The sequence below is a fragment of the Sciurus vulgaris genome (genome assembly GCF_902686455.1).
Source record: "Sciurus vulgaris genome assembly, chromosome: 8".
In the NCBI taxonomy this organism is placed as follows: domain Eukaryota; kingdom Metazoa; phylum Chordata; class Mammalia; order Rodentia; family Sciuridae; genus Sciurus; species Sciurus vulgaris.
Window position 1 is genome coordinate 4,978,425 of NC_136468.1, and position 12,662 is coordinate 4,991,086.

Consider the following 12,662-nt stretch of genomic DNA (forward strand, 5'->3'; position numbering starts at 1 on the left):
ATATTACTCATTTAATAAAATGCTATACAACTACTCAAAAGAAAGATTGAGAGCTGCTGCCATAAACAAGTGTATAATACACTTGAAAGCAGTTGCAAACAATATATATTTGTGACATGAGGCAATTTAATGGTACCACAATATGGGGTTCAAATTCCAGAACTAGAATGTTATTTCAGGCAAATATTAATCCCTCCGAATCTATTTCCCATCAGCAAAATGGGTATAGCAATCTTTACCTCAATGTTGAATCTTACCATTTTTATAAAATATTTCCTAACTCAATAAGCGAAACTAGGACCATATGGTTCAATAAATTTATTTATTCACTTACTATTGAATAATATTGATGTACACTAATACTAATCTCCATTTCTTCCATGAACTATCCTCAGCTAATGTCTCTACTAGAGTCTTAGAGTCTTCTTACCAATTTTTACCTCTTTACCCACTGAGGATATTAATGCTTGCTCATATACATAAAGCAACTTTTTCTCAGTGTGATGTTTATCTTGAGTTATAGTCACATTATCAACAAGATCTGAGTAACGATAGTCTAATGTACTGTGGTTGATTTCATCACTGTGTGAACAACAGAGAGCATACTTACACAAATTCACAAACTGGTCGCGCGAGATGATGCACGCCAGTAATCCCAGCAGCTCGGGAGGCTGAGGCAGGAGGATCATGAATTCAAAGAAACCAGCCTCAGCAAAAGCAAGGTGCTAAGCACTCAGTGAGACCCTGTCTCCAAATAAAATACAAAATAAGGCTGGGAATGTGGCTCGATGGTCAAGTGTCCCTGAGTTCAATCCCTGGTATCAAAAAAAAAAAAAAAAACCCCACAAACTAAGATAGCTATTACCTCACTAACTGATATAATCTCTCAGAACCAACATCCCACACGCTGGTCACTGAAATGCCATACATGTGTGTGACCATACATATTCTGAACTATAACAGTCTAGGTGGTCAAATCTACCAAATGTTTTCCTAAATAATTTCTCTATCATTTCTACTTTGAAAGTACCACTACACACTAAAATTTCATGTTATTGCCCTTCTGGTGTTATATGTATCATTTATTCTAAATAGGAAGAACTACACAAAGCATTCAAGACAACCAACTTTTAATTAAAAGCTTTTGGTTCGAGACAGGCACAGCTCAGGAGTCTGAGGCAGGATGGCAAGTTTAAAGCCAGCCTCAGTAACTTGGCAAAGCCCTAAGCAACTTAGCAAGACCCTCTCCCAAAATAAAAAACAAAAAAAGGGCCAGGGATATGGCTCTCAGTAGTTAAGCATCCCTGGGTTCAATCACTGGTCAAAAAACAAAGCTCTTGTTTTGTATTTTAATACTACCTTCCAAAAGGCAGCCAGCATTGTAGAGGTAGGCACCATTCTCAAAACCAAGACACCTATTTTAGATTTCTGGCTGCATTATGGAACTCAATGCTACTATCCATGTGGACCTCAACCTGAGACCTTCTCTTATATGGAAGTTAGCAAAGAAGAGGAAGCAATGGAAACAGAATCAATAGCTTCATAAAGCAATATGAATACTAATAGTTACACCTCTGCCTTTTAAACAAGGATGTTCTAGCAGTTAAAAATTCAGAGCAATATGAAAAGTACTATAAAGAAGTCTCATTCCCACTCCCAAGACTATCCATACATTTTTGGCCTTCCACCTTCTATTCTTTTTTATCTTTTTAACATTTCTTTCTGTAAATATATCCTTATTTTCCCTGAACATTTTGAATAGTCTGAGTGCAAAGACTTTTTCACTCTTCCTATTAAATGTCACTATCTTTTGACAATAGAAACATGTACGCTTCTCAATTCTGCAAGTCAGGAGAACTGAATCTGTTACCATATTTATATATAATTGAAATTCCTCCTACAACCATGTGTCTTAGCAGAAGGTGACAATGTACACTCAATTTATGTGGAAATGTTGTATCTTAAGACAGTTTCACATCTTTTACATCTTTATATAGTGTTCTTAGACTATATCCTACAGGGAAGTTCATTTGATTGAGATTCTTGTGAAGTTCTATCTCAAACCCTAAATATTTCAACCACAATAGCATTACTCTCTCCCAAGATCTTCACCTAAAATTGTTCCTAGATCATGGTGACAGTTTTTAAATAATACATAATCCCCACACTGCATTGTAAATTAAAACACAATTTTTAAATGTTTTTGAGTTGTTAGAAAACTGTAAACTGTTTCAGACAAGTTAAAATATATTATTTTACCTAAATTCAGTCTTTAGTCCATTTGATCTCCCTTAAATTTTACATTACCTAATACACTTGTCTATTTCTCCTTTCAGATGTTTTTGTGGGTTTTTTATTTGTTTTATCCCCTCTGCTATTTAGTAAATCTAAGATCATAAGTATTGCTCCTTTGTGGATTTTTTTTTTTCCCTCTTTGGTAGCGGGAATTGAACCCAGGGGTGCTTAACCACTGAGCCACATCCCCATCCCTTTTTTATAGTTTATTTAGAAACAAGGTCTCGCTGAGTTGCTTAGGGCCTTGCTCCATTGCTGAAGCTGGCCTTGAACTCATGTTACTCCTGCCTCAGCCTCCTGACCACTGGGATTACAGGTGTGTGCCACCACACCCAGCCCCCTTTGGGGTTTCTGGTTATTACGAAATGAGCTCTGACTTTCAAGTTAAAATGGTGTGTAAGTCAATGTTTTAAATGTTTAAATGGTGGAATAAACACACTCTAACTTCACTCTCTCCCAAAGCCCCACTAAAACTAAAGCAAATGTTTTTTTTAAAGCTATATTAAACCGCAAAGGAGAAAAGAGGAGATAATAGAATGATTTTGCCCCTGGAATTCTGACAACATTAAGAAAGCCACCAGGGGCAAAAGCTGAGAACGAGCACAGACCCTTCAAGGCTCCAGACTTGAGAGCCAACAGTACTTGTGAGACTGGAACTAAGATCCCCTCCATGCCCCACACTGAGGGCACCTGCTTCTCCCCAACTCCAGCATTCTCTGCAAGTTGATTCTTCTAAAGAGAAGGCTCTTTGGACGAAAAGGCCAAAGGCAGGGACCCGGGCACACTGATACAATCAGAAATACCTGTGTCCATAATTTCCCAAAGCGTGTCCTCCCTGCAGCTGAGATTTCAGCAGCCACGGTACTACTTCTTGCAGCTTTCAACATGGTTCTCATTTCTTAAATGATTCTTATTTCTCTCCTTACAGATGTCGACTCACTTTCACATTCTCTTTTTACCTTGAATTTTTTAAATCACTTCTTTGTTCCTTAATTTTGTTAAACACCCATGTTCTCTAAAGCTTTTGAGAGCAAAATGTCTTTGTTTAAAATCTCACTGATTCCTAAAGCGTTCCTTTTTCCAAAGTCTATTTCTCATCTACTTTTGTCATGTTCCTCTCCTTGTTTTCTAGGCATAGATCCACGAAGGGTATTTTCTGCTCTCTAGACTTGCTACTTGCTCAATAATCAAATAACTCCCCACTTACAGAGATACTAAATATAATGTCTAGCATTCTCTGTACAGACCTTTAGGTTTTAAGAGGAAGGAAAAAGTTAAAAATTCACTGGAATAGTGGCCTGTCAGAGCCTGAAGTTGGATATATTACACTTGCCCAGTCATTTTATTATATCCTTTGTTCTGAGGACACATCCAAGCCCAAAGCTCATTGTGGGGATAAGGGGGCTTAAGGGGAAATATTTCAGCAACCCCTGCTCAAGGTACGACCATCCTCACAGGCTTTTCCGTTCTGGAAGTCAAGTCAAAAAGCATAAAGACAGTATTAAGGCAGGATCAATCCATATTAAGGCAAGACTGATCCCTCTTTCAGCCCAGCATGCCCTGCTACTTGGTGGCATGGAAATGAACCACTGCCAGAATGTGCCTTCTCCGGCAATGGCCTATTCATCCTTCACCTCCCAGCTTGAATGGTGCCTTCAAAGATTTGTCACTTATGCTAAGGCACCTGCAACCAGCCAGATATAGGCAGAAATGTCACATCTCAGTATCCTCCTGCAAGTGGGTCCAGATTTTACTGTAAACTTCATAAAATGTGTATGAATTTTAGCTGTTTTCTTCTCTAGTTCTAATTTGGTTTGTTCATTTTAGGAAGTTCCAGGAAGAAGTGCTATGTGAATATATATTTATACTACCATATGTCCAACAAAATTCTCAAAAGCCTCTTAGTATAAAAAGGATATATGCTACTTGGTACAATCAGTGCTACTAAGGATTTAGAGAACTTTTCATAAATGAAACTTGTAAGGTTATATGGGGAAAAGTGTAGTAATGAATGGCTCCATCCTCTGACAACAAATAGTCAAGACAATTCAAAAAGAAGACACACAAAATATTTTAAAAGCTTGAAGACCACTTTAAAGCTATTAATGAGAAATAAGAGGATTTTTTTCCTCCAACCAAATACTAGAAAGGGAAAAGAGAAAAAGGGACTTATTACAAGCTCATTTCACCAAAGCTCATAGGTGAGAGTCAGTAGAAAAAGTCACAAATTAAAGGATGCGTGGGGCTGGGGTTGCACTCCAGTGGTAGAGCACTCACCTAGCATACATGAGGTCCTGGGTTCAAGCCTCAGCACTACTAAGAATAAAATAAAGGTATTGTGTTCACCTACAACTAAAAAAATTTTTTAAAAAAGGATATGTATGCTGGGTGCAGTGGTGCCCTCCTGTAACCTCAGCTACTAGGGAGGCTGAGATAGGAGGATCACAGATTTAAGGTCAAACTGGGCAACTTAGTGAGAGCCTATCTAAAAATAAAGAGTAGAATGGTCTGAGGATGTAACTCAGTAGTAGAGGACTTACCTAGCAAACACAAAGCCCTAGATTCAATCCCCAGTACAAATTTTTAAAAAATAAAATAAAATAAAAGATATATGTAAATGTAGCCATTAGATATTAAAAAAAAAAACCTGTACCAAATCCCCCAGAAAACATTGATCAAATAAAATCGATTATATGGCAAAAGATTATATTTAAATATACATGTATAAATATAAGCCAATAAAGCAAAACTAAAGCAAAATATAGTAATCATGTCAAAAAGTACAAATGTGTTTAACTCATCTGTCAATGATTATAAAAGAGTTAAAAGTTTTCCAATACGGACAACTCTTTCCATGTTAGCTAACAAAGCAAAATCTAATAAAATGTTGTATATAAGAGACAGAACTAAAATAATTCAGAAAGGATAACAAAAGAATAGGCAAATATACACACTGGGCAAACATGATTATAAGCAAACAGGAATCACAGATCTCGACACCCAACAAAGCACTAAAAGGCTACTTTATAATATGCATAAAGTAAGGACAAGTTACTTCCACTTAGGCACTCAATAAGGAGCACCGACTTCCATAGAGCAGGAATTGCAGGAGATCCAAGAAGAGAGTAAAAATACACTAGTAACAGAAGACCTTAACACACTAGTCCCAGTCCCAGTTCGAATAGACAAACAACAAGAAGAAAAAAAAAAACTGGAAGTTTCAAATAACATCATTAATAAAGTAGCACGTACAGATATATGCTAAACTCTGAAGAAACTATTAACAGAGATGACACCTCCTCTTTCAAGAACATACAACATTCACAAACCAATCTTGGATGGCAAAAAATGAAGTCCAAAGAACAAAAATAACACAAACAACCCTTCTAGCCACAATGTAAATTAAAAGCAAAAACCAGAAGGTTGTCTCATCTTAGAATTTTAAACCATATTAGCATAGAAATGTTTAGTTGAGGGGGAAATTCAAAACAAGAAAATTAATTTCTTGAAAATGATTTAAAAATTTCAAATCTAAGGAATATATACAAGCTAAAGACACCTGCCAAGTTTTGTACTACTAAGTACCTTTTCAACATAAGTTTACTATCCCATTCAAAAACAAACCAGGGCTGGGAATATAGCTCAGTTGGCAGAGTGCTTGCCTCACAAGCACAAGGCCCTGGATTTGATCCCTTGCACTGCAAAAAAAAAAAAAAAAAAAAAAAAAGAAAGAAAGAAAAGAAAGAAAAAGAAATTAATCATAAAAGCACAACTACATGAGTCAAAGAATAGAAAAATAACAGAATGAACCCAAGCTTGCCCTTTGAAAAACATCTACAACATAGAAAAGCCACTAACTAAAGCATCAAGAAAAAAATAAAATAAAAACATAATATACAAACGAGTGGTAGAGAAAAATAATCATAAAAACAGATTTTCAAAATTCAAGAAGTTACTACAAATTCATTTGAAAATTCTGGATGAAATGGATGTCTTTAAGACAAATAAAACATACCAGAATTGATTCTACCAGAGACAAAGTCAGACTTAGAATTCCCCCACAAGAAAGCTAGAAAATGAGGCAAATGGCTATCTAAAACTTTTTGATGGTATACACTGAAGGTCATATCACTACTGTGTTGTTCTTGACAAAAATGCATAACTAGACCTACCACAGTGAAACACCTGACTATTCTAAACCGAGGGACGTTATCCGTAACAGGTTGTCAAAAACATCAACATCCCGAAAGACAAAAAAAAAGGCTAAGGAATTGTTCCAGATTATATGGAACCTGAAGGACATGATGACCACCAAACACAAGGCATGACGCTGAAGGGAGCCAGGGAAAGACTGCATAAGAGCTATAAATGGGACTGTCCACATGAGTCCAGACTGCATATGGATACTATCACCGCATGAATCATCAACTTTCTGACTTTAATAATTGGTCTGCAATTATAAAAGAGAAAGTCCTTGTTCTCAGAAAGTAAACACTGAAGTATTTTGGTACAGGAGGGTATGATGTCCATTTGTGTACAATGTACCAAAACGTATTTTACTGTCATGTATAACTAATTAGAACAATTTTTTTTTAAAAAGACAAAAAAAGAGAGGGTATGATGTCTGCAACATTCTCTCAAACAGTTCTGAAAAGTCATCATAACATGTATGGCTATGCAAAGAGAATGCGAAAATAAATATGAAATAGCTAGTGAAACTGGAGTAAGAGGATGCAGTGATTCTGTTTTTCCTCCTGGTGTTCAGTAGATCTGAAATTATTTCAAAATGTTAAGAAATGTAAACATTATCAATGAAGAAGTTTGGTCAAGAGAACTGAGACTGTAGAATGCATTAATATATTCATACATTTATACATCCTACTGTCATGTACAACTAATTAGAATAAATTTTTTAAAAGAAGAGAAATGAGACTAGATTTATGAAATAGTCTCTGAAACCTATAGCCTAATCACTCCTTGAAATAGCTGAAACTTTTTGATTCTAGAAGATCCCCCTATCCATATTATCCTGGCCCCCAGGATACTTGTGCTCACTCAGTTGGCCCTAGGATTTGTTAGTTTCCAAGGTTACCAGGATGAAATGTATTTGCTAAACACGGGGGTTGGGACTATACAGCTCTTGCCTAACATGTGCCATCTGGGGATAGATGGGGTTCAGGGCAGGGGACTATCTGGCTATTTAGTACTGTCCACTAAATCATTAGTGCCCACAATTTTTCCTCAATGTAAATTTTTCTTTTAGAATGTAATAAAAAAATAAAAGGCATTCTCACCTGTAAAACAGGTATTTCTCTTCTTTCTTGGTAACAGGAACTACAAAGCAATGATTCTCTTAGGATGGTGTCAGATAGGAAAACTAAAGGCAAATGTGAGGACCACTAGTCTGAAGTTTAGAACAACTTCCCAAATCCATTCTTTTCCTTAGTCCTCATTATCTTCATCCGCATTTTACCACTTTTTCTTCTATTCTGAGGTAAAACTCAATCCAAAAACCATTTTAAACTCTGGGAAATGTTAAGAACTACTAATATGCTAAAGTGGGTAAGTTTCAACACTTTCAGACTGCTCCTTCCGTGCATACACTGGACACTGGGAATTCAAGATACACAGGAACTTCCGTGGCAAAGTATGTTCATGTGAAACCCTCTGGGAAGATTCCCACTATTGCTTCCAAAGCCTGTGACGACTGTGGAGCACAGCTCTGGGCCATTATGATCTACTGAGGGTGAATTTCCCAGTGAGCAAAGTTACATGAATCACTTACCTCAAAAGGTCATAACTGAGCACATTTTAGATATTTATACCAAGAATGAGTAAGGTCCCCAGAATACTAATATTAAAGATATGACAAAATGTGAGTATTACTTCACTGCTACTGCCAAGAAATGCTTTATATTTCAATAGTTTTGGCAAGACCCAAAAAAGCAAAAATCACCCCATATAAATAGAATACTTTCACATGTTGCCTTCCCTGTTGACAGACCTGAGGGGGCATGGGACTACAAACAGGGGAGGGGACAAATAAGTGAGCCAACAATTGGAGGGAGGAGGGCTGCAATATCAATACTGATGTGGACTTGTTTGTTTTTGAGCAGCAACAGCAACTTCCAAAATAGTCACTAAACTTCTAACACAATGTCTATTTTAAAAAGAAAGAGTAGCACAAGAGGCAGTTTTTTCCACTCTGTAACCAGCACTGGTCCTTCAGCAGCAAACAGAAAGAACTATCAGTAGGAGATGGGCTGTAGGAAATTAGAAGACACCCCCACAAGGTTGTCAAGGAAACCAAGCCAACTACATTTTTCTATAGAAAAGAATCACGGGAAAGGTGAACATGCCATGGAATATTTTATGGCAAAGAGATTGAAACTCCTTCTTGAAATATCTTTCAAGAAGCTAAATTTACTTCCAGGCTACTTTATTAAGCACTACTTTCACAATGCAAGCACAAGCAAGCAAGCTCGTATTCCTCAAATTCCCGGCGAGATGAATTCAGCAATCACCTTAAAAATCAGTTAATCTTGGGCCACTGAGAGTACAGGACGTCTCTTAAAAGTCTCTTTTAACATCAAATGACCACAGTCAAAAAGGGAAGGGAGGGCTTTCCCAAATTTAGGCTGTTTTTCAAAATGGAGCCTTTTTAAATACATCATTTTTAAGAGAAAAATGTCTATGCAAACTAAAGCAAGAGCTTAGCTTGAGTGTGCCATTTCAGACTGGAAAAGCAGAGTGGGCAGTAAAAAAAGAAAAAGGTGTCAAGTTGGTAAATCGGTGCAAATATCTCCACAAGTCGGGGTTGAAGAATCTTCAACCACCCGGAGAAGAGACACGCACGTGAGGACACAGGAGCACCGGCGACGAGAATGTCACGGGCAGCGCGACGTTGGCCAGCGGACTGGCGCTCACGGACCCGCTGCGCCCCGCGCCCCGCCAGCCCATCCCGGTCGGGCGCGACCCCGCGGCCGCGGCCCCGGCAGGACACCCTGCCAGCGGCGGGTGGCGAGGCAGAGGCGAGAGCCGGGCACACCTCGCGTGGGCGCCACCTGCCCCGGGCCGGAGGCTCCCCCTCGTGGCCCTGCCTGCGCAGCCCGGAGCCAGGCGGCCGGCGCCCAGCGGGGCAGCGGGAGCCCGCGCCCCCACCTGCGCAGGTGGCCCGGGCCTGAGCCGGGCGGGCGCGGGGGCGCGTCCAGGTGAGGGCGGGAGCGGGGGTGCGCGCCGAGCGGCTCTTACCCGGTGCCACAGTCCACCACGCAGGGAGGCAGGGAGCCCGCCATGCTCGGACGCGCGGCGCTCAGGCCCGCCGGCCGCTGAGAGCTACCAGCCGCCGTCCGCTCGGCCGCCCACTCGCCCCGCGCGCCGTTTCTCCCACGAGCCTCCGCAGCGCCGCCGCCAGGAGCCCGGATGCGCCGCCGCCGCCACGTGACGTCACTCCGGTCCGGCCAATCAGGAGGCGCGGAGTCCCCGCCCCCTCGCCTGCCATGTTTAGTGTTGGCGCTGAGGCCTATTAGCCCACACGCCCAAGCTGGCTGCTGGAGGGATTGGGGTTTATTTTTAACTGATTTATGGTGAATGTGACCCCATTTCCGAGGCCTGGCTCCTTTCTCGTCCTTTACGTCTCCGCCCAAATGTCACCTTCAGGAAAGTTGTCCCTGATCACCTTAACTAGGTTCCCTCCTCGCACTTTTTTCTCTATCTCAACAATCTTGGTTTCATTCCTAAGACTTGGAGCAAAAATGTGTTTTTATTTGTTTATTTGTTTGTAGTCTGTCTCCCCTACTGGACTATAGGCTCCACTGGATAGGGCTCGAGTCTGTCAAATTTCTAATAATGACCTGGTGCCAACTTAACCATATTTGGTACACTCATGGGAAGCATGCAAATATTAAACAAATGCATGAATTAATATCTTTCACCAAGTGAAGGGACCAATTGAACCAATCTGACCCCATCTTAGGGAAGACCCTACATCTCAGTCGGGCCCCCAACCCCCCAAAGAACAAAACAGCCCACTCCCAGACCAATCATAGTGCAAGAGGAAAGTCCCTATGAGCTCAGAAGTTTCTGTTCTGAGATCATGCCCACCCCCAATAAGGTCAGGTACACCCCACATACCCTTACCCAATTCCCAAACGCTAAGGCATGAAACCCCCCGCCTGCGGTCCCCAACTCCCTGCTTGTGGTTTTTGTCCTATAAAAAAGGAACCCTTGTAACAGTCGGGGCCGCTCCTCCTCTGCCCGCTGCATCAGTGCGTTGGATGACGGTCGGGACTCGAGTCTGCTAATAAATGGTCCTTTTGCGGTTGCATCGAACTCTGGCTCCCTGGTGGTCTTTGGGGGACCCGTCGACCTGGGCATTTCACAAGTAAGGGTTAATACAAAAAAAAAAAAGAAAGGAAAAAAAAAAAAAAACCTGCTGTTAGAATTACAATATCTTAATAGAGAACTGCATAACTTATTCTAGGAATAAAAATCTACAAAACAAATGCATAACTAGGTTTAAGGAATGAAAGACCTTAGTCTGAGTCAACATCACAGCAAGATCATCACCAGAAAATATTTTTAAGTGTCAAAGGTGAGATGATCATCCAAATGTTCTTACAAAAACCAGAATAGATTAATTCACCATTCCTAGGTAACCCATTATCTTTTTTTTTTTCTTTTTTCTTTTTACCTGCAAGAGTCAAATAAGGCCTAGACCTAGAAAATGTTTAGGGGAACTGAAGAAAGACATAGAAGACTGGAGAAAAATTAAAGGTCAGGAGTGTGGAAGATTCCAGTATAGGACCTGAAGGTCAGCAATGACTCTCTTGTCTGTACTGCATTTTGACAAGGTCCTGCCCAGCTCCGATTCTTTCATGGCACTGGCCAAGAATCATAGAAAAATTTCAGATTACAAAACATTGGCCTTGTCATGTCATTAATTTTCTTGATGCATATTTATCAAATGTATCAAATGCCTACTATGCATGAGTCAGTTTTCATATTAGACTGGTCATGTAATAATAAACAGGATATTCACAGTATCTGCCCCCACAAGTCTAGTGAGAGGCAGCACCAGAAAATAGACAATAGCAAAACTATGTGTTAAATGCTATCATGACACAAGTTCAGGAAGCCCAGAAACCCATTAGAGGGTACCTAACTCTGGTTTGAGGATCTGTAGAGGTTTTTTAAAGCCATGGAGTCTAAGCCAAAACACAGAAGGTGGGTAGACAGCAGCTAGGTGGGAGAGAGCTTCTGGGATTGGAAATGTGCTGAGGCCAGAAGGACCTAAAGGCTCCACTGCACCAGGGAAGAAGCCTCTGTAGAAGTTTGGGGCCAGCGAGTAATGAAGGGTGTGCTTTTTCAGGGAGTGTCATTTCTGTATAGGACTTACTGGGAATGACAGTCACCATCAATAGCTGGTATGAAATGAAACATTTCCTGATTTCAGTGATTTCCTCTGGATACCACTAGCCCTTAAGGTATCAAAGACGTTTTTGAGGCAGGAAACAGAAAGCCCAACTAAAAGCAGAATGAGTGATAACCAAACTTTCTTATATAATAAGAAGTCCAGTAACTCAAGAAAATCCAACAACTCAGTGACATCATCAACCAGTGATGTCATCGTGGGCCCAAATACTCAGTTCCATTAAGCTCTGCACCTTGGCCTTTGTCTGCGGGCTTAGCTTCTTGCACTTTTGAGATGCTATTGCTGCTCCAAGCCCAAAGCTGCAAGGGGCAAAGAGAGAGGGCAATGGCTCATCCTGAGTCCCTTTCTAAGAGGAAGAGGGAGAAGACTCACTTCCAGAAGTCTCCAGCTGCTCCGCTCTTGTTTGGTTAGCCAACTGCATTTTCCTCAGGTGGCTATAACAGAGTACCACGAGCTGGCTGGCTTAATACTATGCAGAAGTCCAAGATCGAAGCATCCGCAGAGCTGTGCCCCCTCTGAAGACGACAGGAGACTCTGTTCCGTGCCTTTTTCCTGCCTTCTGGTATTGCTGGCAATCCTTGTGTTCCTTGGCTTGTACATACATCACTTCAGTCTCAATCTGCATTGTCACATGGCCTTCTTCCTGGATGTCTATCAGTGTTTCCACATGGCATTCTCTTCTTATAAGGACACCAGTCATATTGGATTAGGGCCACTCTTATAACCTCATCCTAACTTAATTACATCTGCTAATATCCTGTTTCCAACTAAGATCACATTTACAGATATCAAATGTTAGGACTTCAATATTTTCTTTTAAGGGGACACAGTTTAACCCATAATGCCAGTCTATGCCAAAAGCAGTCGTCAATACTGTATTGATTTGGACTATTGAGGACATTCCATAAGACCAGAAAGGGCTTTGTGTTCTCTG

The 12,662-nt window shown here is 40.5% G+C and overlaps 1 protein-coding gene across 2 annotated transcripts in view; it reads right to left on the bottom strand.

Annotated features, from left to right (window-relative positions):
* Nucleotides 1–9,712, bottom strand: part of ACTR3B (actin related protein 3B) — a 73,471-nt gene extending 63,759 nt beyond the window's left edge. Inside the window, exon 1 of one of the 2 annotated variants that reach the window (XM_079151054.1) lies at nt 9,547–9,712. In XM_079151054.1, coding sequence (XP_079007180.1) covers nt 9,547–9,590 — 44 coding nt within the window. In that variant the 5' untranslated portion in view covers nt 9,591–9,712. The remainder of the gene's footprint in view (nt 1–9,546) is intronic. The other variant, XM_079151055.1, reaches the window with a different exon arrangement.
* Between the last annotated feature and the right edge of the window lie 2,950 nt (nt 9,713–12,662).